We start from the raw sequence: 27,748 nt of genomic DNA on the forward strand, positions 1-27,748 counted from the left end.
TAGAGGTCGGAGCAGAGCGCCTTCGTTCTCGACAGAATGCGTCCTGTGTCAAGGATTATTGAGCTCAGGACACTGTAGTAGATGACAGACGAGCCAAAGACGTTTGAGAGGGATGACGGTTTGCGGAAAAGGGATGGGAGGAGGAGGGAAGGAAGACGAAGCTCAACTTTCGAGCTCACCTTACCTTCCTCCCCTCCAACACCCTTCATCCAGAGAACTGATCTTTGACCTTGATCTTGAATTCTCTTCCGAGACGTTTCATCTAATCACGAGCATCATCCAAAAGCTCCTTGGTAGCATCGCCGTCGTTTCCTGAGCTTCAAAGTGGGAAGGAAGAAGAAGGTGAGCTCCATCCTCCCTCCCTTCCGCCCCTCCTTCTTTTTACTGAGCCTTCTCTTCCTCCCCTTTTCCCACCTCCCGATAAAGAAGGAGCTCAGCGATCAGCTCATATACAGATTAGGCTTGTGAGCCCCCCGACTCCCATCTCGCAGCTCTATTAACTCGACCTCCAACCTCCTCTCAGAGAGAAGCCGACTGAAGGGAAGCTCCGCTCGCCCTCGTTTCATAGCAGCTGGCCCTCTTTCTCACTCTTCAGGTCGCATCCCTCTCTCTGCTTGGAGCGAGCTGATTTTTCCTGACAGACGAAACGGAAGATCTTCCTCAGCGTCCCCCAGAAACCCCTTCTTGAAACGCCTTCGCCTCCTCCTCTCCTCGTCGCGTTCCCGAGACGACCTCCTCTCTTTCGGCCCCTGCATCGGGATCAAACACCCTATACTTGACCCCTCTCTTACGTGTTGCGACAGCTTGGCTCTTCTGCTCTCCCTCCTCTAACAGCCAGCAACCCTTCTGTTTCTCCGCCGACCCAACGAGATCTTCTTCTTCTTCCTCTCCTCCTCCTCCTCAACCATGCTGGATCGGCGAGAGACCCTCCAGATCTCAAAAGACGGTCACTTGACAGCTATTTTTTTAACGAAGGGGGATGCTATAGGTCAATCGGTGAGCTCGAGTCCTTCCTTCCCTCCCGTTCTGGCTTCCCTCTTCACAACGAGAGTCCGCTCTCCAAGCTTCTGAAACTGACGCCTTCTTCGTTTTCTTCTGCTCCAGGTCGTTTCTGGCGTAGGGATGATGAGCTTCATAGTCGTCGCTGGATTCCTGGGCTACCTGATGGTGAGAAAAAACCTTCCTTCCTTCCCTCTGTGGCCTTTGCTCCGTCCTCCGAGCTTCCCTCTCGATTTTCAAACCTGACTCCCCCACGCGACCTTCCGTCTTTTCTCCTCCTCCGCTTCTCCCTTTGGGATCTTCATCTTGACAGTCCCACGTCGTTTACACTGGGAAAGGTGCGAGGAAGGAGAAATCAAAGGCGATCCAGCGCTTCCTCGCAAGTGACAGTGCGTTTCGTTCCCTTCGCCTCGCAACGTGCTCATTCGTTTTTACTTCCAGCTCACCCTTCCCCTTCGTGTCTTTTTGTTCTCGCTCTAGTGGGTACCTACTTCCTGTCGCTCATGATCTGCGATATCACTCCAACGCTCGCAGCAGTGATGAACATCAGGTGGGCTGTGGACGTGAGTTCAAGAGATGCCGTCTCTCTGCTCTCTTTTTCATCGAGGACTCGTTCTGACTGATTGAATCTTTTAGCTTTCGATTCACCACGACCCTATGTGCAACATTCAAGGCGCGTTCAACCAGGTACGTCGCGTCCTCTTCTGTTCATTCGACGAACGCCTTTCGTTCGGACGCGCGTCGAAAGCTCATCACTTCCTTCGTCTCTTTCCTCCTTCACCTCAGTTTGGAGTCACAGGATCAGCAGTTTTCGTGAGTCCTTCTGCGACTTTTATGTTATAAGGGCCTCTGCATCTCGTCCAAAGACCGCGGTGCTGACTTCGTCCCTTCTTTGCGACGCGTTCACAGAACCTCTTCCTCGCAATTCAAACCTTCCTCCTCCTCGTCCTTCGTGTCACCCCTCCAAAATGGCTGAACTGGCTCGCTCTGTCAGCTGGTTGGCTCTTTCCCGTTGTACGTTGCACTCTCGATCTTCTCGAGTTGACTACTGCCGCGTCCTGACTCGCTTCTTCTCCCATTCTCCTTCAGCTCATGACCGTTCTCGGTCCCGCTCTCAACACCTCTTCCTTCTCTTTCTACGGGCCTACCAGTGCTGGATGTTGGCTGAGTGAGTTCTCTCCCTTTTCTCGTCGCGTCGAGATTGATCGCAACTTTTGCGTCGTCTCTCTTCCCTCGACCTTGTGCTGACCTCTCGGCTTCGTTCTTCTTCGACAGCTTTCGGAAGCTCAAACTACGTAGCCTGGTTCTGGTGAGTTGACTCAAGAATCGAAAGGGCTCAATCTTGAGAGCAGCGTCCTGACCCTTCGACATTTTCGAACAGGGCGGTTTCTTGCATCGTTCGTCCTCCTTCTTTTCCAGTCAAATTCCACGAACTGACGACAACTTACACCTCTACTTTTCGACAGTCTCTCGGAGTCCTTTTCATCATGATGGTGCTCTACTTCGGGCTCTTTCTCTCCCTCTCCGGAGCTCTGGATCGTCTCGCCAATCGAACGACCTCCGTCCCCACTGGATCCTCGAACTCTGGAAACCGACATGGAACGAGCACTCCGATCGGAGCTGCTGAGAGACGAGGTCGAGAGGTCAGGAAGATTGCGAGGAAGATGCTTTGTGAGTTCGGGTTTGCTTGAGCCCTTCGACGCGTCGGAAACTGATCGACGCCTGGTCTTTTGGTTTGTAGGGTTTCCTGCGTTTTATGCAGTCGCTTCTTTACCAATCGTTATCTCGGTTCTCATCGCGGCCAACGGAAAAGTGCTCCCTCATCTGTTCGTCCACTTTCGTCGTTTCGAGACCTCCGAGCTGGCGCTGACGAGACGCCCTCCTGTCTCCTTTTCATCTAACAGGTACTACATCGTAGCAGACTGCCTATTCTCAGCACTCGGTATTGCAGATGGTGATCCCATCTCTCTGGAATCGGACCCGTTTCGCGTCGAACCTTCACTGACGCGTCTCTTCGTTCTCTCAAAGTTTTCATCTTCCTCGCGACGCGACGACATCTCCTCCTCAGCCGATCAGCCTCCTCAGCAACACCCTCAGGAGGTCCAGGAGTCATGATGACGATCGTCTCTTTCACCTCAGGCTCAGCTCCCCAACCCTGGGATTCCCTCTCCTCTCCTCCCCCTCCTCTTCCGTCCGGCAACCGCTTTGGGCCCTCTCCCCTCGGTCTCGGAACCTGGGACGAGCAAGGCGATATTATCTCTCCGGCAGAGAAAGGAAGGAAGGACGGAGGAATCTGGGACGGGCCTACTGGTCCAACGAAAGGAGCAGCAGCTCCGACATCGCTCTCCCCTCCTCACAGCCGAGCTCCTTCGAGGACGGGAGACGGGAGCAACAGACGGGGGAGTCGGTTGGAGAGGGTTGCAAGGAGTCAAGGAGAGGAGGATTCGAGAGGGCTGGTGATCTTAGGCGATCTTGAACGAGGGAGGGAGACGGAGGAGGAGGAGGAAGAAGAAGGACGTCCTCCCGTCGGGACGCATCCTTGGGATCCGAACAGACGTGAGTGTTCCTATCTTTTGTGGACGTCTTTCCGAGACTTTGTTCTGACTCCTTCTTGCGCTTTCGGGCGCAGCGAACGCTTGGGAAATGATGGACAGCGACACCAAAACTCGGATCATCCACGGGAAAGCCTTTTGATCTCGTTCTCTTTTCTCCCTCTTGTACTCCAGATATAGCCTCAGTTTCCACCCTTTTCTCTACCTGCACCCGTCGTTTCTCTCCCTCGGATTGTTCTCTCATCTTCTTATCCCATCTTGCACTCGCTGCCCATCTCTCTTCGTTCCTTTTGCCTCCATCTTGCGCACCTCACTCGTTCTGATTTCTCTTCGTCTTACTTCGCGTTCGTCTTCTTTTCCATCTCATAGACTACTTACTGCCCAGAGGCTTTCAACGATTCCACGATTCTTTCCCAATCGGGTTTGAGAGACAGGAGAGCCGAAGAAGGCGCGTCCCTTTGAAGTCTCGACGCGTCCGCTGAACTCGAAAGAAACGGAAGGTTAGCTGGAGTTGGGCGAAGCTTTGGGAAACGCCGTCGCCGTAACTTGCGAGAGAAGCTGTTGGTCATTCATCGTGAAGCTCGTAAATATCGTGATAAGCAAATCCTCCCAAAACTCGAATCGTCGTCACGTCCTCCTTCGCCTGTCCTGCCCGTGGGCCTCCTCTTCCCGCTCCATCCGATCAATCACTCCCGTACCCGTCCATCAGCGAGCCCAAGCCTGCTGCACCTAGAGCTCCAACTGCCGTCGAGTCCTCCTTCACCGGGCTCGAAGACGCGCCAATCAACTTTCCTCCAACTCCCTTCCTCTTCTTCGTCACCAGTTCACCAACCCCACCTCCCGCCACACCAACCACTACCTTCCGCCTCAACCCAACATCGAACGGATCCCTCCTCTTCCTCTCATTCCCAACCACTATCTTCCCGATCCTCTCGACTCCGCCTGACTCTCCCTCCCTCTCCCTTTCGCTCTCCCTCTCCTTCCCCTTCCCACCCACTCGTCCTCTCCCAAGTTCCACCTCCCTCCTCTCCCTCTCGCCTCTCCCAAACTTCCACTCTTCCTCCCCTTCCCCTTTCACATCCTCCAACAACTTCACCCTCTCTCCCAACCCGATCCTCTCCCTCACCCCTTCGTCCTCCCTCTCCTTCCCCTGTCGGACCTTCTTCTCCGAGCGGAACGTAGACCGTAAGCGGGAAGACAAGGTGTAAGGATCGAGGGTCGTGGAGGAAGAAAGAGCGTAGAGCGAGGAGAGCCGTTCGGATCGTTGGGTTGTGAGCGATTTTTGGGTTTCGGTTCGTTCGAGGGAGGCGAAAGGGTCGGTTGGTGGGAGGGAGGAGGAGGGAGCGTCGGTGTCTGTAGAAACGTTTGGTGAGAGAAGAGGTTAGTACGATAAAGATAAAGAAGGAGAAGCGAGAAGAAAGATGTGAATGGGGAACGAGAGCGACGCGTCGAGGAAGGGAACAAAAGGCCGCACCATGAACAGCGTAACCTCCGTTCTCTTCTGGATCCCAGTCTTCTGACTTCTTCTTGAGACCTTCATGGACGACGTATTGAGCGTTCTGTCGAACGAGAGAAAGGATACAGCGATGAGAAAGAGAGTCAGTTTCGACTCGACTCGCGACCCATCGTCCCGCCTCCCTCGACGCTTCGTCCTCCCCTCTCTCAGCCTCCATCTCACCGTTCAAAGCCAGCAAGAACCTGTGACTTACCTGTGGATCCGTCCTAATCTCGAACCAACCGCTACAGAGATGGCACTTGCATCGAAACCCCCAGATGGGCGTGCTCAAGTAGGATCCCTGCCTCTTCTTCTCTGCATTGTATCGCACTCCCGCCCCGATGTGAGCTGAGCAGGTTCCGCACCATGAGTTCCAGGGCATCTCAAATCGGACGATGAGGATTCCTTGATCGATCTGGAGGAGAAAGGACGAGGAGGAGAGATGGTCAGCATCGAGGAGAGAGAGAGGTGGAGAGTCGTCCTTCAGAGCAGCTCCGGTGAGCCAGCCAGGTCGTTCTATAGACAGAGAGGAGGTCTACGACGTTCCACTATGCATCCAGTGCCACTCAAGAGAGAAACTCAAGCGATACCGAGGGCCAGGGGAGCAGCAGGAAGAGAGAGAAGGGGGAAGGGAAGGAAGGAAGCTCGAAGCTCACCTTTCTCGCTCTGTCTCCCAAAGCATGCTTGCCATGATAAGCGTTGAGGGAGGAGGTTTTGTTGGGATCGAAATCTGGAGCGTAGTATTTGTTGAATCCCTGCATCCTGAAAGATAATCTAGAAGAAGGGAGGAAGGAGAAGGGGTGGCGGAGGCGAGAGCTGCTGGAGGTCAACTTCGAAGTCGAGCTTGCTTTTCTTCTTTCTAACCCCATTCTGCCTCCGTCGAACCTTTTTGTCCAAAAGGTGAATCCTCTATCAGCGCAAGAAGACTTCAAAAGGCATACTGACTTACTTGCGAAAATCTGCTCTCTTCTTCCAGCTCGCCCCCTTCGGCCCTCTCGCTCCTCCTCCCTCCCTTCCCTCAGCCCTCCTCGAATGGCTCCTCGACCTCCTCGTCCCGATGGACCTACCTCTACTTCCTACCTCCTCGACGTAGCTCGCGCAGCAGGTCTCTCGGATGCAGATATCGCAGCTCTAGGAGGAAGCGAAGCGAATCTACGAGAGATGGCCCTTCACCTCGACCAGGTTCGAGCTCAACAACAACCCTCCTCCTCCTCCAAGAACAAACCTTCTTCGATTCCCAAACAACAACGAGCTCCTCCTATCTCCTTCTCCCCAACCCAACGAGTTCAAGATCCAAGCGAGCAGGACAAGGGAGCTGGAGAGCAGATGGTTGCTCAACTCGAATGGATCAGGAAGCGGGCTGCTGAGCAGAAGTTGCTGGGAGAGGAGAGGATCAACTTCCAGGATCCTAGAACTCTCGTAGAAGGGTTGAGAGCCTCGAGGGAGAAGGCTCTGAGGGACCAGAGAGGCATGCACGTCCTGAGGTCCTCGATCGTAGGGGAGGAGAGGACGTTCTGTTCCAAGGAGTTAAAGGATCTTACGAGGAGTGAGTTTTCTTTTGTTCCCGTCCCTATCTGAGCCCTCCAGCGAAAAACCCAGAATGATAGAAGTCTTTACTCACTCTCCTGTTCTATGGGTTTGCAGTCGACCTCTTCGACACTCGAGTTCGGAAGATCCATCGAGGTCGTTACCTTCTCGTTCGAATCGCCTCCCTCCCCAACCTCATCCACGGTTTCACCTCCGGAATCGTCGACCCAGCAGGCTTCGTCATCCTAGCAGCCTTCTACAACTTCCCTTTCAAACCTCTCGCTCAAGGAATCCCTACCTCGGAGGAGCTCGAGGCTGTCTTCCCCCTCGACACCATCCTCGCAATCAAGGAACCTTGGATCAAGATGGTGCGTCTTTGGCCCTTCCTTCGTTCGTTCCAGAGCTACCGGAAGTATCTGAACTCTGACTTTCTTCCCCTTTCGGGCTCGTCTGACAGGCTGCTCAAGGCGATTCCGCTCTGCTTCGAGTCGACTCCCCGAGCGACGTCGTTGTTTTAAAGGAGGGAGACGAGCTTCTCGAGGGGATCAAGTGGAGGGATATCGATGGGAGGAGCGAGTGGAAGCCTCCTAAGAGCTTGAAGAAGTCTCTCGATGACTGGAAAACGGAGGGGAACAAGGTGAGTCTTTTCTCACAACAACGGGACGCGTCGAGGTTTCAACCTCGTTTTTGCGCCGAAGCTGACCTGCTTCCTGCTCTTCCTGGTCTATTACCTCTCTTCTTCAGCACTTCGCTGCCAAACGATACATCCATGCCGACCGAGCCTACTCCCGAGGAATCGATCAGCATCCCTCCTCTCCCTCGGCCCACCTTCTTCACCTCAATCGAGCAGCCACCCTGATCCATCTCGAACGATTCTCAGCGTCTCTTCAAGACGCCAACAAGGTCATCCAACTCCTCCAAGTCACTCCAACCACCCCACTTCCATCCTCCGAGTCGCTCATCGCCTGCCTCCAAAAGGCTCATCACCGTCGCTCCTCGTCGCTCTACTCTCTTCGTCGATGGGAAGCTGCCCGACTCGCCTTCGCTCAGTTCGTCGCCCTCTTCCCCTCATCTACGGAAGCCGCATCAGGACTCGCTCGATCGGAGGCTCGACTCCAGGAGGAGAGAACGGGGAAGTACGACGTCCTCTCGCTCTATCGGTCGTCGTTGAAGTCGGCGAATCCGAGACACGACGTCGCCGACTTCGTTGGTCCAGTCGAGATTTCGTCGACGAAGAACGCCGGCAAGAGGACCCAAGGAGGAGCAGGAATCGTCGGAGGGAAGCCAGGACTTCGAACGACTCGAACCGTCCTTGCAGGAGAGACGCTCCTCGCCAGCAAGGCCCTCGGAATCGTCTACAAGGCCGACATCACCAAGGGACACAACCTCATCAGTCTCAACCTCTTCACCAACAAACCCGAAAGAGGAACTCAAGCTCTCCTTCGATCCCAACTCGTCTACAAGCTCCTGGATCAGCCGGAACTCTCAGGTCGGATCAGCACACTTCCCTCCGGTACCCCAGACGCTCCTCCTCGCTCAACAAAGCCAAGCAACCTCAAGGCGTCCCTCTCTCCGCTGAGACTTGGAGAGGAAGTCGTTCCTTCGGTACCCATCGACTTCGCGGCGCTCGAAGCCGTCTCAACATTCAACGCTTTCGCACTCACGACGGTTGGACCTGTGGAGGACTCGTCGACATCCTCGGACTCTACAACCTCCATCAACGACGAGACTTCGGCTCTGTTCACTCAAAACTCGCTCATCAACCATTCGTGCTTCGAGAACGCGACGGTCGTGAGTCTCGTTTTCTCTTGCGCTTTTTTTTTTTTTTTCGTGTGCTACGAAACTGACAGGCGCCTCCTTCTTTTCCAGACTTGCTTCGGAGACTTCCAGGTAAACCTTCCATCTTTTCACACTCGATCAAAGCCCATCAGCACCGTAGTAGGGAACGGAGGCAAAAGAGATGCTGACTCGACGCGTCTTCCTCCCCTTCCCTCCTTCTTCCCTTCTTGTCCCTCAGATCATCCGAGCCCTCACCACCATCCCCAAAGGATCCGAAGTCCTCATCTCCTACACCACCACACGAGATGTGATCAACCACTCCTACTGGAAACGACAGCTCCGCTTGCAACAGTTCTTCGGACCTTCCTCCCCTCCTTGCACCTGCTCTCTCTGCCTCTCCGACCTCGCCGACGGCCAAACCCTACTCTCTCGAAGAGAACGAATCATGGAGGAAGGCAACCGGATCTCAATACCCGACAGAGACAAGTCCCGCCCCTCGTCGATGGCGCAAGTCAAGAAGGCGATCCGCGCTCGAGAGAAACTCGTCGAGGATCTTCTCAGGACCTACACCCACCCAGCGTCGTCATCCTGTCCGAGACCGGAGATGTACAACGCCTACCATCAACTCGGATACGCTTGGGGGTGTTTGGGAGAGAGGACGGGAGACGACGAGGCATACCAGAAGACGATTCAGTACTCGATCCTCGCCGTTCAAGCTTTGGGGATGGAGATTCGTCGTTCCGAGGAGGAGTCGCCATCGGTGTCGTCTGAGCAACCGGAAGGCTCGCCGTCAGGATCAGCAACGGAGGAACCCTCTCCCTTCCCTCTCTCCTCCTCGCCCCGCTCGAACTTCGACCACACCATTCTCGCCATCTTCCAAGCCGCCTACGCGTACCTCCAGATGAAGGACAGGGACGAGGAAGCTGCGAGGGATTGGATCAAGCTGGCGATTTGGGTTCATGGGGTTACGATGGGAGGAGGGAAGGCATTGTTTTTGGAGAGGTGTGGAACGCAACTGGACGGGGTTGGGTTAAGGGAGTTTGTTTGAGGAGAAGTTTGGGAGACGGACTTGCATTAGAGTAGAAGTTTTTAGATAGCTAGTTTATGGGTTTAAGGTCACGATTCGGCTTGCAGACGTCCCAAGGCGAAACGAAGGAAGCGAAAGAAACAAGATCGCATCAAATTGCGTCGCGTCGACGTTACAACAAAAGAGTAACTACTACTAGAACCCCAATTACCGGTTACTCATCCTCGGTAGGTCTGACCCATCCGACGGCCTTTCCCGTCTGCACAAACGAGCAACGACGAAAAGAAAGAAGCCAAACGAGAGTCAGTTCGACGGTGTTCTCCTCTCCCCTCCCCACTCCAGCTCCTCCCCAGCATCAAAACGAAATCCCTCGAGCTCACCGTAGTCAAATCATAAAGCTCCAGCGTAACAGCCGCCAAGAAGCAAGGGATGTCCTGCCTCTGAGTGACCCAGAAATCCCTCAACGCCTCTATCGAGCTCGTCATCATCGCTCCCGTCGCCTGCATCGTTCCGAAGTGGCCCTCCTGGGAGGTGAAGCGGAAGGTGAGACCTGATTTGCCTTTCGGTGCGTAGGTGGAGTTCATTCGGACGTCCCCGTTGTCGGAGAAGTTGATCCGGTAGCCGAGGAGGGAGTAGAGGGTGTCGAGGAATTCCTGGGATTTGGCTTTGAAGACCTGAGGAGGGGGAGTGTTGACGAGTGCAGAAGAGGGGGAAGAGAGAAGAAAGCAGCAGAAAGGAGAGCGGAAGATCAGCTTGGAGATCTTCGAACGAAACTCGACCTCGACGCGTCGACGAGTCGAAGAGAGAAGAACGAAGCCCGAAACCCACCTCCTTCAACCTCAACAATCTCTTCTCCGCCTGCTTCTGGAACTCCTCCTTCTCCTTTACCACCATATCGTAGCTAACCCTCGGCACCGACTCTCCGAACGTCCCTCCCGCCAGCTGATCCAGCAACGCCTGGTTCTCCCTCTTGAGAGCATCGAGCGTCTCGGTCCTGACCGCGAGATCCTGCGACGACGGGTTGATGGAGAGGGAAAGACACTTGAAGGTCTCGGGGTTGTACTCCCCAGCTGCGACTCGACGTTCGAGGAGCTCGATGGTGGAGGTGAGGGAGGCGATTTCGGCGGTGAGGGAGTCGTTGGTTTCTCGAAGGGTGACGAAGTCGGTGATTTCTGAGAAAGAGGGGAGAAGAAAAAAGTATGGGAGGTCAGTTCAAGGAAGGTTTCGACGGGAAAAAGACGTGTTTGAGGGAAGAGAGACAAGAGACGAGACGCGTCGGCTCACCTCGGTTCAGCCCTTCCACCTGTCTCCTCAACTCCTCCGCCTCCGACCTCTTCACGTATCCCAAGCCCGAAGCGATCTTCTTCTCAGCCTCCCTCGAATCAAACTCCATTTTCCCAACCCTCTCCTTGTAAGCCTTCACCAAACCCTCCAACTCCTCCACTCGTCTCGCTTGATCCACTCCTCCTCCCGTCGCTACACTCCCTCCTCCTCCTCCAGCACCAGTCTCAAGTCTCTTCCTCTCTCCCTTCAGCTCCATCTCAACCAGCTCCAACCTCGTCTCCGCATTCTTCCTTCCCTCGTTCGACAGTCGAAGCTCTCGTTCGAGCTCCTCGAGCTTCTTAGCGTACGAGCTGAGAGCACCTCTCGAGGACTGGGAGAGGGTTTCGAGTCTCGAGTGAAGAGAGTTGAGTTCGGTTTCTTTGGAGGAGATGGTGGAGAGGGCTTCCTGGTGGACGGCGAGAGCGGTTCGGAGTTGGGCTTGGAGGGTGGTCGTTTCGGATGGGTCGGTGGGAGAGGGGAGGGAAGAGGTGATGGAGCTGAGGGCAGAGAAAGAGGATGAAGTGAGAGTCAGCAAAGAAGGACGAAGTCTGGACGTCGCCTTTCGTGGCGAAGTTGAGAGTGGGAGGGAAGAGGTGAAGCGACGGGGAAGAAGCGAGAGAAGACGAAACGAACCTGAGATCGGAACGAAGTCGATCCACCTGAGCTTCAGCTTGACGACACTTGTCCGCCCAAGCTCTCTCGCTAGAGTTCATCTCGATCCTGAGAGCCTCGACGTCGTCTCTCCTCTGTCGAAGCTGAACGAGTTCAGCCTTCTGGGCCGACATGGTGATGTCCTGGTTGTGGAGGTTCTTCGATTGACCTGCCGCCCAACAAAGCACGGGAAAATGATCAGCTCCAGAGCAACCTTCCTACCCACCCTTACACCAAGAAGCCAAATACTGGGCTCGAAGAGGAAGACGAAGACTCACGATGCAGCTCCTCTCTCAGCACCCTCCCGACCTTCTCCTCCCCTTCGTCCCTTCTGACCTTCTCCAGCTCCTCCACCAGCTCTCCGACCTTGGCCCTCAGGCTCTTAACCTCCACGTCCTTTTCCTCCGCCTTATCCTTGTAACCTCGAGTCTCCTGCTCCGATGCTTCGAGACGAGACTTGAGGAGGTGGACATCGTTGGAGAGGGAGGTGATTGAGTGTTTGGAGGATCGTTGCTGAGACGAGAGCGTTTCCGAGAGGGAGAGGTTTTCGGATTCGAAGGCTGAGCAGGTTGAGCGGAGAGTGTTGACGGTTGCTTGTAAGGATTTCTATGAGCGAAGGAAGGGCGAGACGAGGTCAGGAACGAGGCGAAGGAGGGAAGGGAGGGATGAATGAGCTCATGAAGAAGAACGCACCTTCTCCTCCTCCTGCTGGACTCTCTTCTTCTCTGCATCCTCTTCCCTCCAAGCATCGTCCTCTACGAGTCTCCTGTTGACGTCCTTGGCCGAATCGAGTTCTCGTTTGGTGTTGTCGAGTTGGGATTGAAGTTCGAGCTCGCGAGCTTGGGCGGATCGAAGACGACGCTCTAGGTCATGTTGGAGGAGTAGATTCGTTCGTCGGACGGTGGCAGGAGGTTCTGTAATCATCAAATATTGATATGAGCATGTTTTTATGCTGATCAAGCTCAGGATGAAGGAGGGTGGGAGGGGGCGAGAGGGAGGGGAGGGGAAGGGAAGGAGGAAGAGAAGCTCACCTCCCGCTGCTGCTGATTCGAGGCCTGCTGTAGAAGCCGTCCGTTTCCCGAGAGGAATCCGAGAGGATAAAGGTGTTGAAGACATAGATCCTCTTCGATCCATCGAAAGAGAACCAGGAACTGAATAGAAAGGGATGAGACGAGGGTGAAGGGTGAAAGAGAGGAAGCGAAGTTGACCTCGAACCATCAACCGGTCGTCGTTGTGTCCTTCTCCCTTTTTTGTCTTGCCTTTCGTGCCAAAAGGGTCGCTTAGCTCACCGAAGTCTCCAAAAAAACGAAATTAGACAGAAGACAATGAAAAGATCTCGAAGCAGGGCTTCTCGCGGTGGGATCCACTTCAGCCCTCGCCCCTCTCCCCCCTTTCTACTCCTCCTTCTGGAGTCCTTGACTGGTCAGTGCACCTTTTGATCCTTCCAAGAAACGCCTTTCCCCCGGATGTCATTGAAGTAACTCGACGCTTCACTTCTCTTCCGCTGAAGTCGAGTCGACGGCAGCGAGTCCGCCTCTCGCTTGTCTCGTAGGACCTCCGCTCTCTTCTCCTTTGTCAAAACTTAGAGATGACAAAAGCAGGTGGGCGGTTTCTCTACTACCTGGTAAATGGGGCTCGTACATCCGCATCGGTGAACGCAAGGGATGAGTTTCGACTCAACAACGACGCGTCCAACGATTGCCTTCGTTGCCGAGTTTGCAATGAACCGTGATTCGGTCCCAGTTCACACTAAACGCAAAGATAGAAAAGAATTCAAGCTGATTTTCCAGGTTCTTTGCGGAACGAGGCTACGTACCTTGGAAAGAAAGAGGAGACTCAAGGAGGTTTCACGATCGCCCGACGCGTCTTCCGATTCCTGCGAAGGAGGCATGAGATACTCAGAACTCGCCGTTGTATATCCAGCAACCTCGATCTTCATCTAGCTTCCTACGACTCCAAATCCTCTCCCTCCTTCTTCCTCTCCCTCTCCAGCTCCATCTCCCTCCTCGCCTCCCTCCTCGCACTCCTCTTCCTCCTCAACCTGTTCGTAGCCTTCTCCATCTCCTTCTCCCTCCGCACCCTCTCCGTCCCTTCCTCTCCCTCCAGCTTTTTCTCCGTCCGCACCCTAGCAGCCTCCTCCCACTCCTCCATACTCAACGAATCCTCCTCGGCAAACGCGCCCTCCTCGACCTGCCTCCTCGCCAGCTCCTTCCTCCCCGTCTCCACCGCATCCTCCGGCATACGGGCGGCATCCAGCTTCTCGAAATACTGCTTCCTAGCACCATCGTCCATCTCGGAAGCTTTGGTGAGGATCAGCTGGAGGTTGGCGTGTCGTTTTTGGGTCAGAAGCGGGAGGGAAGCGAGCTCGCCGGAGGGTGAGATGGATTGGGAGAGTTGGAGGATAGAAGCGAGGGCTTGGGAGGAGTGGATGGATGTGAATTTGGAGTAGAAGTTGACGGATGATTCATTGGGTACGGAGGAGTCTTTGAGGGGAGGGGAAGGGCGTTCGGAAGGGAGAGGAGGGGAGGGGCGACTGAAGAGGAGGATGGAGGAGGAGAGATGGAAGAGGAAAGAAGTCAGCTTGAGACCTCCTTTGAGCAATGATTTCCTTCGAGGCAGCAACGCAAATCTACAAGCGTGGCAAACAACGTACTGGAGGAAGAGGAAGTTTGCCAGGGGCGGAGGAAAGCCCTTGAGACATGGACCGAGCGACGAGGGCTGAGGTGGGGAGGGAAGGTCGAAGTCGAGAAGCTCCCGCTAGACTTGACGTTGAGGCTATAGCGTTGGTGAATGATCGAGATGGGTGGAAGAAAGCCATGCTTCGAGGGAGAAGGAGTGTTTGAAGAGGGGAAGTTGGACGGTTGGGGACGAGAGTCTGAGGAAGCAGGGAGGGAAGGAGAGGAGAGGTCAGCTCGAGCTCACCGTTTCATTCCTCCTCCCCTTCTCTTCGTTACGACTTCCATGTTGAGCTCAGACATTGATGTGCTTACTGGAAGCACCCTTTCTGCTTTAAGCGTTGAGAAGAAGTAGCGTGGGGGCTCGGCTGTTTTGACGGTGATGGTGTGGAGAGAAAAGGAGGGAGGAGTCAATCAGCTCGCACGCGGACATGCCCATCGCCTCGATGCGAGATGAGAAGTTTCGAATCTGAGATGAGGGACCGATCCATTCCAGCTTTCGAGCCTCTTCCTCCACTGCTCTCTGATGAAGAGAAAAAAGGGAGAGCAAGATATGGAGAGGCGCAGAGGAAGCCTTCCCGAGACGCTGCGACGCGACGCGAATAGAAGGATTGACGGCTTCTGGGGGACGTCCAAAAACAGACAAGCTACGAGTGATAGCGGGACAATGATTTAAACTGATTCAGGCTAGGAAAGAGCAAGACAGCGCGAAGAAAGTCAAAGAGGCGACGCAAAACAAGGTCCTGAACGCATCTTCGTCCGCCTTCTAAGCGTTAACGACTTCTTCCTCAAAGCGGTGGTATACCGAACTGGAAGGTAAGTAAGTGAACTCTATAAATCTCTCTTTGAACATTTCTTCTCCTCTCTCGCCACCCAAGGACCGAGCTGAAACGATCTTCACCTCTGCCCGCGTCTCAAACTTCCGCTGCTTCTCTACAGGCTTGAGGCCCTCGTTCTTGAGAGGAGTTCAGGAGCAATTATTTCCCTGGATGAATCATCTTCATCCCGACCTGCGAGTTCACCGATGTCGCTCTCTCTTTCAGCGTCCTCTTGAACTTGAAAAAAAAACGCGTCGCCGTTGAATCCTCGATGTTGCCTGTGATGGATCTCTCAATCAACTTGGGAGTTCGCAAGTGCGTAACCTGCTACAAAGAATACTTATTTATGACCTGGTATCAATAAGAGAACGAAGGAGACAGCATGTCGTTGTTGATCAAACACGACCAGCGACGCGACGAAACGAAAGGAACTCATCGACCATTTCCCACCGCAAACTTCACACGCAAGACGCAAGCACGAGTATCCCGAATCAATGTTATTCTTCAAGCCTGCCAAACGTCTAAACACTCGATCAAAAAAAGGGAAACATTCGAGTGAGGGAAGAGTTGTCAGTCGCGTCGTCCCTTCCAACCCAAACCTCAAATTCCTCCCAACACGCAAGCACCTCACCCGTCCAGCCTAATAACACCCTCCTTCACTAGTTCGAGACGTCGAAGCAACCGATCAAAAAGAAGGAAACAACAGAGGGGAGGGAAGGAGAGCGCGTACATCCCCCCTCCCCCTCCACAAAAGACGAGCTTCAAAGACGGCAAAAAAGAAATGGAGGCTGTAAGGATTGAACTCACGACCTTACACATGCTAAGCGTATGCTCTACCAACTGAGCTAAACCCCCACCGGAAATCAATGATTGCTTTCGATGCTCTTCGTTGCCTGCCCGTGGATAGGTTCTGTAAGCAAGCAGCTCCCTCTCTCTGTCTGGGACTCGTGAGCATCTTCCTTCCTTCCCCTTACCCCTCTGCATGTACTGCTGCTGCAAGGGATTTGGCTCTTCCCTTCCAGCAGCTCGTTGAATCATCGACGCAAGGGAGGGAGGGTTGAGAGAGGACATCGAACGACGAAAACGTGACTCGGACGTATCCCTTCCCGTTTGAGCTGAGGGGGGATGGCAGTCTAGCCCGCGACGCGTTCTGGCTTCTTCCCCTCTTGTTGTCTTTCTCCTCTCTTCCCTGTTAGACTTCTCTCCCTCTCTCTTAAACCACAGTCTTCCCTCTAAAGCTTCGGATCCGATGGGAAGCAGATACGGAAGCTAAGGACCAACAAACGAAGGAAGGCAGGTGGGTCGCCACCCCTTGAGATTCACGACGCGAGCTTCACCTTGTTTCTTTCTTGAAGCCAGCTCTTCGGGAAGCCTTTCAGGCGACTGTTAAATTTTCAGACGTTCTCTCCATCCTTGGTCGCTCGACCGGAGAGTTCTTCTGTGAGGGACGCATCGTTGAGCGACGCGTCGCCTTCCTCCTTCTCGTCGTCTTCCCTCTTCATACATAGATTCTGTTGCTGGTTGCATCAATCTGGATTTAGGTTTCCCTCTTCTTCGGGAGTTTGATCGATCAGGCTCCGAGCAGATCGTCGTTGGCTGCCTCTGTTGAACGACGACGCGACTCGTTTCCCTTTTTCCGGTCTTGTTCTTACCTTTGATGCGGTTCCCCTGGACGGATTGTAAGATTTATTTCCAATCTACTCCCAAAGAGGTCATATCAATTCGTAAACAAGCAAACCTAAAGGAGAGAACCGTCTCGACGCGTCGTCCTCTCCCTCTTGCCTTTACCCACCCTCCTCACTTCCAGCCAGCCTCGATCCAGTTTCCAACTAAATCTCATCATGGTTGTAGCCTTTGTATCCTGCCACCAAAGAGTTTCTAAGAGAGCTGGAGTGCAAAAGCGAGGAGCGATCGAGAGATGATCGCTTCGCCGCTCGCTTCTCAGAACTAGACTAGACGAGAGTCCCAGGTCTCCTTTCTTCTGGCGTTGAAGCGATCGGGAAGTACCCATTCAGATCTATAGATATCGAACGACGAAATGGGGTTCCGTTAGATCGTTCGGATCCTCTCAGCGAGAACGGCGAAGGTTTGGCAGACGTCGTCGAGATAGTCGGAGGAGTTGAGGTCTCGCATGTTTCCTGAGAGAGCGGAGGGAAAGGTCAGAGAATGGTTTGAAGGTGATGGTGGACAAGAAGAGGGAGACAGAAGGGCGACTCACCGACGGGAACCTCGAGATCGAACGAAGGAGCGAAACTCTCCCAATCCTCGTCGGCGATCCCCTCCTCTGGGATGGGAGTTCTTGGGTCCAAAGGAGGCCGACCTAAAGCTATGGACGTGAAGTTGGCGAAAGCTCGAGCGGCGTTTGGGTGGTTGTAGCCTCCTGTTCGATCGAGAAGAAGAGAACAAACGAGACGCGTTGAACAGAGTCAGTTCGAGTCTCCGTCTCGTTCCCCTTTCAGATCGAGTTCGACTCACCACCTCCCAGCAAAACCTTCCCTCTTATCCCACCTTTCCAATCAACCACCTTCCTCACACACCAACCCAGTTCTCCCTCCTCCTCACTCGCACCAAGATTCCACACTCCTTTCCCATCCCCTGCCATCCCATCCACTCCACAACACACAACGACCCAATCAGGTTTCCAGCTCTCTCGAACCTTCTCTACGCAGTCCTCCCAGACTCGCTTTAATGAAGACGCACTGGCACCGACTTGGAGAGGAAGGGAAAGGGTGTGAGGGTGGGGAGTGTCGATTGCCGTGAGGGAGGAGAGGGAGGAGGAAGGGAAGAAACCGACGGCGTGGTGATGGATGGAGAGAGTGACGACTTGGGGAGTTCCGGGAAGAGGTTTCGAAGAGGTAGAGGTGGTGGTGCTGGAGGTTGGGTGAGGAAGAGAAAGAGGCGAGAGGAACGCGTTGGCGACCCCGTCTCCGTGGTGGACGTCGAAGTCTAGGTAGAGAATCCTAGGTTTCCGAGTCTTCTCCGGACGGTCGTCTTCCTCCTGAGGATCCGATAGCGGTGGATTTGGGATCGAGATTCGTTGCTGGAGGAGGGAGAGGATGACTAGGACCGCGTCGTTGATGTAGCAGAACCCACTCGCTGCCTCCCTTCGGCCATGATGTCGTCCTCCGTCCCAGCAGAGAGCTACGTCCGAGGTTCCGTCCTTGACGGACTGAGCTGCTCTCAGGGCTGCTCCAGCGAGTGCGAGAACATAGGGGGCGAGGGAGGGAAACGGAGGGGAGTCGTCCAGAAGGCCAAACTTTTGAAGGGAGAGAAGTTTGCGGGAGAGGTTGGAAGTTGGAGTTGGATCGGGTTTGAATCGTTTCCGCTTGGGAGAGGAAGAGGAGTCGCTTTCCTCTTCGTCGTCCGAGGAAGACTGGGAGGAGGAGGAGGGCGAGGAAGTGGGAGAGTTGGTGGGAGAGACGACGGTTTTGGGCGAGAGAAGAGCGTCTAACGGGAGAAGACAAGGTCAGCTTGAGCTGAGACATGACTCGTAGAGTGAGAGTAAAGACTGACCGACGTAATCGAGATCGTGAAATCGACCTATCTCCTTCCTTCCGACCTTGAGAGGAGGGAGGATTGTCGCTCGAGGAGGAGATGATGCCCTTCCCTCGTCTCCATCTCGCCCGCCTTGACCCTCTTGCTCCTCGTCCTGTAGAAGTCCCAATGCCCTGACCAAGTCGTGCACTTGACGAGATCGTCCGAGGTTCGAAGGGAGTTGTGAAGCGAGGGAAGTGAGCGAAGGAGAGGCAACGTAGGAGACTCGTCGAGAAGGAGGAGGAAACGATGGCGTTGTAGGGATCGCTGAATATTGATTCGAGTCCGGGGTAGTAGCTGGAAGTCCAGAGGCGTCCATGATGGACATGCAAGATGTTTTTGAGATGAAAAGGCTGAAAAGAAGCTGGTCGTTGGGTGCATCCTTTTGATGAATGAGCTCGACCTTCGCTCCTTCCTTCTCTCCTCCCCCCTAACAATCACGACCCCCTCCCCTCCCTCCTTCCTTCCCTCCCTCTTCTCGGTATGAATCTCAACGTTTCAGCAGCTCAGGACGCCCTCTCGAATCCCTCAGCTGCTCTTCAAGATCTTCTCTCTCAGGCTTCGCCTGAAGCTCAATCCGCTCTCAAAGAAGCGAGGTCGAGCCTCGTCGGAGATGGAGCACCTTCACCAGTCATCAACGGCCAGCAGAGATCGGAAGGAGAGCGAGTCCAAGTAGTAGACGAGGAGAAGAAGTTCAGGTAAGTCTCGTTTCTTGTATATCTCTTTGTAGGAAGGACGAGAGGAAGGGACAAGAGCTCACCTTTCTCCTCCTCCTCTTGATGTTTGGGCGATGACGAGCAGCAAGGAACTCAGTCCTGCTATCAAGCGATGGGGTCTCTTGGACAAAGGTTTCGGATATGACGTCGTAGCAGTATTTGGATCGCAGTCAACTGGAAAGAGTGAGTGGTCTAGGTTCTACACAGCGATGGAAAGAGAGGGAAGGGGAGAGAGCGAGCTCATCAAGCTGAACCCTTCCTTCCTTCTTCCTTTCCCTGCTTCTCTCGTTCTTTCTTCCTCAGGCACACTCCTCAACAGACTCTTTGGAACTAGCTTCGATGTCATGGACGAGAAGGCTCGTAAACAGACGACCAAGGGTATGTTCTTTCCCTCAGCCTCCATCTTCCCTCGTTGTCAACGGAGAGATCAATTCCGAACCGTCGCTCTCTTCCTCTCTCCTCGCAGGTATCTGGATGTGCAAGGCCAAGGAGCACCCTATCATGGTCATGGACGTAGAGGGTACGGATGGAAGGGAGCGAGGAGAGGATCAGGTCAGTCTAACACCTCGACTCCCCACTCGATTCAAGCGTCGAGCTCACCGGTCGGACCTCTCTCCCCTCCTTCTTCCTCCAGGACTTCGAGCGTAAATCAGCTCTTTTCTCGCTCGCTTCATCAGAGGTCCTTCTTGTAAACTTGTGGGAGCACCAGGTGTGAGTTCATTACTTCCTCTGAGCTCTCTCTTCTTTCCTCCTCGTCCGCTGACCTCCCCGGCCTCTCTGTCGTCGTTCTCGTCTCCAGCGGTCTCTACCAAGGAGCCAACATGGGACTGCTCAAGACCGTCTTCGAAGTCAACCTCGGTCTGTTCGGTGCTACTCGAGGAGGGTGAGCTCGATATCTCTCTTGTCTTTCTCGAAGAGAGTCACTTCTGACTCCTTCCTCTCCCTTCGCGTCCCCCAGTGGAAAGGAAAAGACTCTCCTCATGTTCGTCATTCGAGATCACGTCGGCTCTACTCCCATGAGCAACTTGGAATCTACTCTCACTCAGGACATGGAGAAGATCTGGTACTCTCTGGCCAAGGTGCGTCTCGACAACATCTGTTTCTCGTCAATCCCTCTCGTTTTGCTGACTTCCTTTCTTTCCTTTGTTGCTATCAGCCCGAGGCTCTTCAGAACGCTCAACTCACCGACTATTTCGATCTCGCCTTCACTGCTCTTCCTCACAAGGTTCTCATGCCTGAGAAGTTCGAGGACGCCGTCAAGGACCTCAGGAAACGATTCGTCGACCGAACGAGGGAGGACTTCGTCTTCAAGCCCGCTTACCACAAGAGGATCCCAGCCGATGGAGTTGCTTTCTACATGGAGGGAATTTGGGTTCGTCTGTCTTCCGATGCTTTGCTTGCCCTAGCCCACGGGATTTTTCGTGTTCGCTTCCCTGGAACGGAAAGCCTCTCGATCTGACGCGTTCGTTTCTATCTTGTCTTTCGTTTCAACAGGAGCAAGTCCAGTCCAACGCCGACCTCGATATTCCTACTCAGCAGGAGCTCCTCGCTCAGTTCCGTTGCGACGAGATCGCTACCGTCGCCGTCGATGCTTTCCTCGCCAACCTCAAGGGAGTCAAGCGACCCGTCGAGACAGGTCAGGTTCTCGAGGGTTTGGGAGGAATGTTGGCCGAGTGGAAGGCTTTGGCTCTGAGTATGTTTCCCAAGAATTGCTCTCTCTCCCAACTTGGTAAGATGTAGATCGAGACTGACCTTCGTTCTCGTCCGTCGTCGTTCTCAGCTCACTTCGATCGGGACGCGTCTCGATACCACGCTGGAGTCTACCAACGGAAGCGAACCGATCTCGTCGCCAACCTCGACTCTGCTCTCTCTCCCATCTTCCTCGGACACATCAAGAACCTGCACAAGTCGGTCGTTCGAGACTTCAAGGGAGAACTCCTCGACGCTCTCAAGGGAAAGGAGTACGACTTCGGACTTGTCGTCACGAAGGGACGAGCGAAGGCTGAGAAGACGTTCGTTGATGGAGCTGAGGGTGAGTCTTGGTCTACAGGTTTAGGCTGGTGGTATGGTCATAGACGAGCTGACGGGCCTTTCTTTTCGTTTTCGAAGAGGTCAAGCTGAAGGAGACGGATTGGCAGTACGAGGACGAGTACGAGCTCCTCAAGGAGGACATCACCCTCATCGCCGATCAGTGTCGCTCGGACGAGACGAAGAAGATGGTTAACGTTATCGAGGTGGGTCTACTGCTCGATCTGAAGCTCTTGACGCGTCGAGCTGACCTCTCTTTCTTCCCTTTTCCTTTCTTTCACCAGCGAAACGTCAAGAAGCAGCTCGCTGAGCCCGTCGAGTTTCTCCTCAACAAGCCTACTCCTGATATGTGGGACAAGATTCTCGCTCAGTTCAAGGAGACTCTCGATCGAGCGGAGGGAACCTACCTTGCAAAGGCGAAGAGTGAGTCCGAGACTCTTCTCTTCTTTCCGCGTCGAAGCAGGAGGTTGTCTTCCATCCTCGACGAAACCAAGCTGACGATCGACCTCTTTCCGATCTGTTTTGCCTTCAGGCTTCAACTGCACCGAGACCGAGAACGTCGCTTCTCTCGCCACTCTTCGACGTCGGTCATGGCTCGCTCTTCGAGCGAAGGTGGACGAGCAGACTGCCGACACCGTTCTTCTCAGCAAGCTGAGGTCGGCGTTCGAGGAAAGGTTCCGATACGACGAGCAGGGTGTCCCGAGGGTTTGGAAGCCTGAGGACGACATCGACGAGGCTTTTAGGAAGGCGAAAGACGAGGCAAGTCTTCGTTTCTCTTGCTTTCACTTCCCTTCGAAGTCGAGCCTCCGTTTCCATCGTCCTTTTGTTCGGGTTGACTGACTGTCTCCTCTCGTTTCCTTCGATCCAATCAGACTCTCATCCTTCTCCCAATCTACTCCAACATCGCTCCCACCAACTCCTCCCTCATCCCATCCAACATCCCTTCCGACACTCCCGAATCCTCTCTCTCGGATCCCGATCTCGAGTTCGACTTCACTCAGTCCCTGGTCGTTCTCACTCCCACCAAAGCCGTCGACATCGAAGGACGGTTCCGACGAGAAGCAGACGCGTTGTTCGTCGAGGCGAAGAGGAGCTTGGTCGTTTCTCACGCGACGATCCCTGTTTGGGTTTGGGGAGCTCTCTGTCTGCTTGGGTATGTTCCTGCCCTCCTCATCTTCCCTCCAATCGTCTTTCGTCTCCTTTCTTCGAACGTCGGCTTCGTCGCTGAACTTCCCTTTCCTCGACGCGTCCTCTTCCTCCTCTCCTCAGATTCAACGAGTTCATGGCCGTCATCACCAACCCTCTCTACTTCACCACCCTCCTCATCCTCATCGTCTCCGCCTACTTCACTCACCGCTTTGGTCTCTCGGGTCCTCTCACCCAAGTCATCGGAACGGTCTACAAAGAAGTACATCGGCAGGCCGTCGAGAAGCTCAAGGAGGCTTTCGCACCGGATCAGCATCACTCCGAAGGCTACCCTCTCGAGAAGGTCGACCCGAGGCTGGTACCTGCACCTGGAGGATCTGCGTTGGGTAGTGGTTTGGTGAGTCTCTTGTTTCCTGCTAGATCGTCTCGAGTCTTGAGGTGAGAGGAGTCGAACGAAGCTGACTGGCGTTTTCGCTTTCCTTCCCTTCTCGTAGGACGCTGAGAGTTTGGAGCAGTAGATCAGTCGTTCACTTGGGATACTCTTTATCATCCGTACTTTTTCTTACTTCTTAATTTGCGGCTTTGCGGTTTCAGAGTGGCATGAGCTTGTTGTGGTCGAAGGCTCGAAACGAAAAACGAACGAGGTCGAGCTGAAACGTCCTCGTGTCGTCACGGCGGTGTAGATATGGTTCGAAGCAACTTTGCGAGACAAAGAATGCACCAACAGCAGTGCTAAGAGGATCAAACGAGCTGCTTCGTCTTAAACCAGGATGTGAGCGAGAGAAACGAAAGTTGAGCGCGACGCGTCCGTCCCCACTTTTTTTCCCTTTCTCCGCTGAAGCCCTACACGCGCCTTCCCGCACAAGATTGGGACTGCCTTGCCGACATCGTTTGCAGCACTGCTATTTCTCCTTGTCGCTTTCTCTCGCTTGCTCGAGAAAGACGAGTTCAGCCGACTCGAGTCGAGTCGAACACACAACGAACTTCCCCCGTCTCCTCCCTCCCCAACCACGTCCCCCATCGACCTCACTCAAATAAAGCACGCTCAAAAAAATCAGCATCGATCACCAAAACCCTACGAAGAAAAGCAAACGAGAAGTAGAGAACAGGGAAGAAAAAAGAGACGCGACGAAGAACCAAAAACGAAGAAAGAAGACGAGGTGGAGAGAGAGATATCGAAGGAGTGTTGTGGTCTACGAGAGAAAGATGGATGGAAGGAGAGATAGCGTTTCGAATGAAGAGATGAGTGAGTAGATACACGAAGGAAGAAATGGCGATTCCAATCAGGCGACGGTCGCTCTGTTGCCGATCCGAAACGAAACCGCAACCCAAGGTCAGCGCCTCTCCGACGATCCTACAACCCGCAAGAACTCCACTCACCCAAGTTCAACACCCGTCGGCGTCGTCGACTGACTCTGACTGGGCAGCGCAGGCACCGCAAACCGACTCTTCCTCGTCGAGCCTCCCGCTCCTCCGTTCCCGCTCGCAAGCCTCCCCTCCTTCCCAATCCCAAGTTTCCTAAACACATCCGACACCTCCCCACTCTTCAGGGTCCTCCTCCCCGTCCCGGTCGAAGTGGTGGTCTTAACGGCGGGAGTGATAGGGTCGGTGATGAACGTGGTTCGACGGAGGGATTGGTGTTGGGTTCCGGCTGTGGAGATGGATGGGGAGCGGTTGAGGTTGAGGGAGGAACGGCCCGCTAGAAGAAGTGGGGAAAAGAAGGGAGGGGAGGGGAGGGGAAAAGAATTAGTGGGGGTGGAAAGAAAGGGAGAGAGGAAAGGAGAGGCTGAGACGACTCACCACCGAGAGCTTCTCTCAATTCCCCGACTCCAACCGTCTTCCCGTTGGGACGGTCCCCACCTCGAGCGAAGCTCTGGAGGGAAGCGTTGTCGATGTGCATGAGAGCGTTGGAGATCTTGAAGAGGGAGGACTCTCCTCCTGGCTCTGGTCGAACGTCGAAGGTCGAGAATCGCTCGACGGCTGAAGAACGAACCAAGACGGAAAGCCCAGTCAGTCAGTCGCTTCGTGTCCCTCCCAAATCTGTTTCGAAGCAGGAAAGCAAACTCACACTCGAACAAAGCCCCCTCAACCGTCCAACCCTTCGTCAACCTCTTGTGAAGCGACTCCTTGTCCAACCACGATCCTTCCTGGAGTCTCCTCGACGAAGCCAGAGCGGCGATGAGGTTCGACCGATCCGTCTTGGGAGATTGGAGAGTTTCGCTGGTGGTGGCTTCGGGGAAGGGGGTGGGTGAGGTTGAAGAGGAAGAGAGGAGCTCGATGGGAGGGAGAGAGGAAGGAGGGATGACGGTCGTTGATGTCGAAGCGTGGATCTGGTAGACGAACAACAAGCAGAAGCGCAGGGAGGAGAGATGTCGAGTCAGCTTTGAGAACCGAAGGAAAGATGGTAGAAAGCGAGGAAACAGTTGAAAGACTCACATTCTCCGGATCCGTCGCCCATCCATCGATCCAAGTCTCTCCGATCGTCGTCCAGAACGAGTTGATGAGCTCCTCGGAAGCAGCAATCCTCTCCGCCGACAAAGCTGCCTCTCCATACAGCTCGTTCTCGAAGGCGAGCAGCATCGGGACCGTGGCTAGGATAGCAGCGATGGGGAGTCGACGAAGGGCGGCAGCGAGGACGACCTGGACGTTGGAGAAGTCCGAGAGGGTTGCTGACGCCTTGGCCGTCGCAGGGGACGAAGCGACGGGATGAGGATGAAGGGAAGGGAGGAGGGCGAGCATGGTTGATCTCGGAGGGGTGCTTTGGTTGTGGGAGAGGAGGTGAGGTTTGCTGGCCGAGTTTCGAAGAGCCGACGATCCAGACGCGTCTCCTCCTGCTTCCGACGGAGGACTCGACGGCGACGAGTTGTTGGTGGATTGGTATCGATGGGAGCGTTGACCGAGGTGAGGGGAGAGGAGAAGAACGAAGATGGCTGCGTTGAGAGCGTTGAGGAACCGCATCAGCGGCGCGTCGACTCCGGAGGGGAGGTTGTTCGAGAGAGGAGCGAGTCCTGGTCGACTGGGTTCCGAATCCGACTTGTTGGACGACGTGGGAGCTCCGAGAGGGGTGGCTTCGATTTCCTGGGAGATGAAGTAGGTGAGGACGGCGGCGTAGGAAGCTCGAAGAGAGTAGTCGGTGCTGAAGAGGAGAGGGATGGTTTCCTGAAGCGCCTCGGGAGTGACTCGATTCCTGACGGCCGACGACGACTCGAGCTTGGGGACCTTCCTCTCTCCTGACGGCGTAGATGGACCTGTTGCTGATCGTATCGAAGGAGGAGGGAGGAAGTCGCCTGCTGCTGCTGCTGCTCCTGACGCTCCCGTTCCGACGATGCTGGCCCCCGACGACGCTCCCGTTCGATCTCCCGCGACGTTGAGGATGGCTCCCAAACAAGCGAGGAGAGCTCGAAGAGTCTCGTTGCGAGCTGCAGCCTGACGAGGATCCGACTCCTCTGCCTCTCCTGCTGATCCAATCGACGCGAGCACGGCTCCGATCCGACCTGCGAGTTCCTCGACTTGGTCTCCGACCTGATCCGCGTAGTAGAGGTGCTTCCCTCCCAGAGCTCCGATGCTCTCGACGAGGACGGGGAGGATGGGATCTCGAGGATCGATCTTGACGCGTCGTAGAATGAGTCCGATGAGGGAAGCCTGAGTTTCCGACGTTGCGACTCCGATGAGGGTCATCTTGGAGTTGAGGAGCGTGGTGATCATCTTGACGAGCGTGAGGGGTTTCGACTTCGACTTGGACGAATCCGAGGTATCCACGAGGGTCTCCACGAGGGTGGTGAGAACGACGTATCGGTACTGAAGTTGAGTCCAAGCGCAGATGGAGCTCCCCATCCACGAACACCAGCTCTCCATATCGCTCCAGGACGTTCCCTTCCTCTCCAACGCGTCCAGGAAATCGACGACGGGTTCCGAGACGAGGATCCTGACTTGGACTCCGGAGGCCATGCCACAGAGAGCTCGGAAGGTCCTGACGGCTGCGATGGAGACCTCCGAGTTGGAGGGTCCTTTCTCCCCGTCAACGTGCGCGTGGATGGATTTGGCTCGTCGTTTCTCGAGAGGAGGTCGGTTGGGGAGGGAGTCGGTGAAGTAAGGAGAGGTATCGGATTGACGAGCGGTGGACTCGAGTCCTCCTTGACATCTGGAGGTGAAGAGAGGAGGCGGAAAGGGAAGGTTGAGCAAGGGGAGGAGGAGAACGAGTGGGCTGAAAGCGGAGACTCACTGTTCCTCGAGGGAAGGGACGTCCGTCTGGTAGAAGCAAGCGAGGAGAGCCGGGACGATGATGGAGATCTGTTCCTTGTACTGTCCTGAAGCGTAGAGAGCGTCCGAAGTAGCGGCGGAGGAGATAGCGGCGAGTCCGATCAAGCGAGCTCTGAGGAGGAGGAGGGGAAGGAAAGAGAGGTCAGCTTCGAGCTCGAGCTCAGCTCCTCCTTCTCCTTTCCCTTCCTTTCTTCTCCATCCAACCACGGAAACTCACCGAGTCCTAGTCTCTGCGTCACCCGACGAGGAAGGAGACACCGAAGTAGCGAGGTCTGCGAACTTGTTGAGCACTCGAAGGTAGAGGGAGGTGACCGAGTCGTCGATCTGGGATCCATCGGTGTAGGTTGTGAAAGCTGAGAACTGGCGGAAACGAACGAGTAGAAGGTTAATCAGCTCCAGCTCCTCGACCATACTTTCCTTCCATGGTCCAAAATACAAATCGAAAGCTGCTTGAACTCACCACGGTGCCAGCTCTAGCGAGGATCTCTAGATCCCTTCCCTCACTCTGCTTCCCTGCCTCTCCCGTCACTTTGACATCCAGAGCGTAATCCACACACTTGATCACCGACGACGAGAACAGAGCCAGATCTCTCCTGCATTCGGTACAGAGGGATTTGAGGATGTAGAGGGTGAGAAGGAAGGATCTGAACAAGTGCGAGCAAGAAGGTCAGCTCGTCATGCTCTCCTCCCTTCCCGCTTTCTCTCTTCCCTCTCGTCTCCCAAACCCTCCTCTCCACATCTCATCAGATACCAATCTGCACTCACGCTCTACTCCTCAAGTTATAACCCGCTTTAGCACTCTCCTTCTTGGCTCTCTTCTCCAGCTCTTCTCCGAGCTTGTTCAACCGTCCAGGCTTGTTACTGGCCGTATAGGTCAACCGCGAGAGCTCCTGAGAGTTGGGCTTGAAGTCGGGAGCTAAGGAAGGGAGCAGTTTCGATTTGGGATCTACACAGAGCGGTCGAAGGAGAGAGAGTGTTAGGAACGACAAAGGAACGAAAGGAAGGGAGGAGAGGGAGCGAGCGAGCTTACAGCAGTCGGAGATGAGCTTGGATTCATGGTTGAGTCTGTATAGAACCCAAAGTTAAACAGCATCAGTACGCTGCTCCGACGAAGAAGAGGGAGGCTGAGATGCGAACGATATGGGTATGCACATCATGAAGACAAGAAAACGAGAGGGGAGGAGGTGATGGCCGTTTGCGGGATCTCGAGCTCGAACT

General features: G+C 54.6%; 8 protein-coding genes and 1 non-coding gene across 9 annotated transcripts; 3 read left to right on the plus strand and 6 right to left on the minus strand.

Moving 5' to 3' along the window:
* The first annotated feature begins 1,052 nt into the window (after nucleotides 1-1,052).
* On the plus strand, nucleotides 1,053-3,968 carry BDY24DRAFT_394174 (uncharacterized protein). Its single transcript, XM_076641145.1, has 14 exons — nucleotides 1,053-1,167; nucleotides 1,313-1,388; nucleotides 1,480-1,562; nucleotides 1,636-1,686; nucleotides 1,786-1,812; nucleotides 1,909-2,013; nucleotides 2,089-2,167; nucleotides 2,275-2,308; nucleotides 2,381-2,396; nucleotides 2,466-2,670; nucleotides 2,741-2,825; nucleotides 2,904-2,953; nucleotides 3,028-3,555; nucleotides 3,629-3,968. The coding sequence occupies exons 1-14, from the start codon at nucleotides 1,123-1,125 to the stop codon at nucleotides 3,691-3,693; spliced, it is 1,449 nt and encodes a 482-aa protein (XP_076495155.1). The 5' UTR covers nucleotides 1,053-1,122; the 3' UTR covers nucleotides 3,694-3,968.
* Nucleotides 3,969-4,096: 128 nt separating this feature from the next.
* Nucleotides 4,097-5,872, minus strand: BDY24DRAFT_353111 (Saf4/Yju2 family protein). Its single transcript, XM_076637752.1, has 4 exons — nucleotides 5,703-5,872; nucleotides 5,261-5,461; nucleotides 5,026-5,110; nucleotides 4,097-4,904 (listed from the first exon to the last, which is right to left on the minus strand). Exons 1-4 carry the CDS (start codon nucleotides 5,805-5,807, stop codon nucleotides 4,234-4,236), a joined length of 1,062 nt encoding a protein of 353 aa, XP_076495156.1. The 5' UTR covers nucleotides 5,808-5,872; the 3' UTR covers nucleotides 4,097-4,233.
* Nucleotides 5,873-6,039: 167 nt separating this feature from the next.
* On the plus strand, nucleotides 6,040-9,474 carry BDY24DRAFT_394189 (uncharacterized protein). The gene is made up of 6 exons (XM_076641146.1): nucleotides 6,040-6,592; nucleotides 6,691-6,941; nucleotides 7,031-7,210; nucleotides 7,318-8,364; nucleotides 8,443-8,463; nucleotides 8,591-9,474. Exons 1-6 carry the CDS (start codon nucleotides 6,079-6,081, stop codon nucleotides 9,398-9,400), a joined length of 2,823 nt encoding a protein of 940 aa, XP_076495157.1. The 5' UTR covers nucleotides 6,040-6,078; the 3' UTR covers nucleotides 9,401-9,474.
* Nucleotides 9,475-9,593: 119 nt separating this feature from the next.
* Nucleotides 9,594-12,469, minus strand: BDY24DRAFT_371077 (spindle assembly checkpoint component Mad1; the record flags this gene model as incomplete). Its single annotated transcript, XM_076638139.1, has 8 exons — nucleotides 9,594-9,638; nucleotides 9,760-10,053; nucleotides 10,208-10,551; nucleotides 10,664-11,199; nucleotides 11,336-11,522; nucleotides 11,632-11,959; nucleotides 12,047-12,267; nucleotides 12,385-12,469. 8 exons carry the CDS (start codon nucleotides 12,467-12,469, stop codon nucleotides 9,594-9,596), a joined length of 2,040 nt encoding a protein of 679 aa, XP_076495158.1.
* An 831-nt stretch (nucleotides 12,470-13,300) lies between these two features.
* BDY24DRAFT_416555 (uncharacterized protein) lies at nucleotides 13,301-14,331 on the minus strand (the record flags this gene model as incomplete). Its single annotated transcript, XM_076643600.1, has 3 exons — nucleotides 13,301-13,836; nucleotides 14,003-14,228; nucleotides 14,308-14,331. The coding sequence occupies 3 exons, from the start codon at nucleotides 14,329-14,331 to the stop codon at nucleotides 13,301-13,303; spliced, it is 786 nt and encodes a 261-aa protein (XP_076495159.1).
* Nucleotides 14,332-15,628: 1,297 nt separating this feature from the next.
* Nucleotides 15,629-15,701, minus strand: BDY24DRAFT_t69. Its single transcript has one exon. It is a non-coding gene; the product is annotated as a tRNA-Ala (tRNA).
* Nucleotides 15,702-16,873: 1,172 nt separating this feature from the next.
* Nucleotides 16,874-18,749, minus strand: BDY24DRAFT_353113 (uncharacterized protein). Its single transcript, XM_076637753.1, has 4 exons — nucleotides 18,360-18,749; nucleotides 17,322-18,293; nucleotides 17,065-17,226; nucleotides 16,874-16,984 (listed from the first exon to the last, which is right to left on the minus strand). Exons 1-4 carry the CDS (start codon nucleotides 18,706-18,708, stop codon nucleotides 16,896-16,898), a joined length of 1,572 nt encoding a protein of 523 aa, XP_076495160.1. The 5' UTR covers nucleotides 18,709-18,749; the 3' UTR covers nucleotides 16,874-16,895.
* Nucleotides 18,750-18,814: 65 nt separating this feature from the next.
* SEY1 (dynamin-like GTPase SEY1) lies at nucleotides 18,815-23,133 on the plus strand. The gene is made up of 16 exons (XM_076641147.1): nucleotides 18,815-19,078; nucleotides 19,182-19,279; nucleotides 19,400-19,474; nucleotides 19,563-19,648; nucleotides 19,731-19,807; nucleotides 19,896-19,979; nucleotides 20,055-20,175; nucleotides 20,253-20,468; nucleotides 20,591-20,789; nucleotides 20,877-21,128; nucleotides 21,206-21,330; nucleotides 21,409-21,547; nucleotides 21,657-21,883; nucleotides 21,997-22,277; nucleotides 22,394-22,667; nucleotides 22,765-23,133. Exons 1-16 carry the CDS (start codon nucleotides 18,864-18,866, stop codon nucleotides 22,786-22,788), a joined length of 2,493 nt encoding a protein of 830 aa, XP_076495161.1. The 5' UTR covers nucleotides 18,815-18,863; the 3' UTR covers nucleotides 22,789-23,133.
* On the minus strand, nucleotides 23,113-27,720 carry EFR3 (Efr3p). The gene is made up of 11 exons (XM_076641148.1): nucleotides 27,668-27,720; nucleotides 27,561-27,595; nucleotides 27,296-27,476; nucleotides 26,991-27,174; nucleotides 26,748-26,890; nucleotides 26,493-26,642; nucleotides 24,707-26,411; nucleotides 24,339-24,600; nucleotides 24,071-24,250; nucleotides 23,651-23,969; nucleotides 23,113-23,569 (listed from the first exon to the last, which is right to left on the minus strand). Exons 1-11 carry the CDS (start codon nucleotides 27,685-27,687, stop codon nucleotides 23,554-23,556), a joined length of 3,195 nt encoding a protein of 1,064 aa, XP_076495162.1. The 5' UTR covers nucleotides 27,688-27,720; the 3' UTR covers nucleotides 23,113-23,553.
* Between the last annotated feature and the right edge of the window lie 28 nt (nucleotides 27,721-27,748).

This window comes from Mrakia frigida (genome assembly GCF_051309035.1).
Source record: "Mrakia frigida strain ATCC 22029 unplaced genomic scaffold BDY24scaffold_22, whole genome shotgun sequence".
Lineage (NCBI taxonomy): Eukaryota > Fungi > Basidiomycota > Tremellomycetes > Cystofilobasidiales > Mrakiaceae > Mrakia > Mrakia frigida.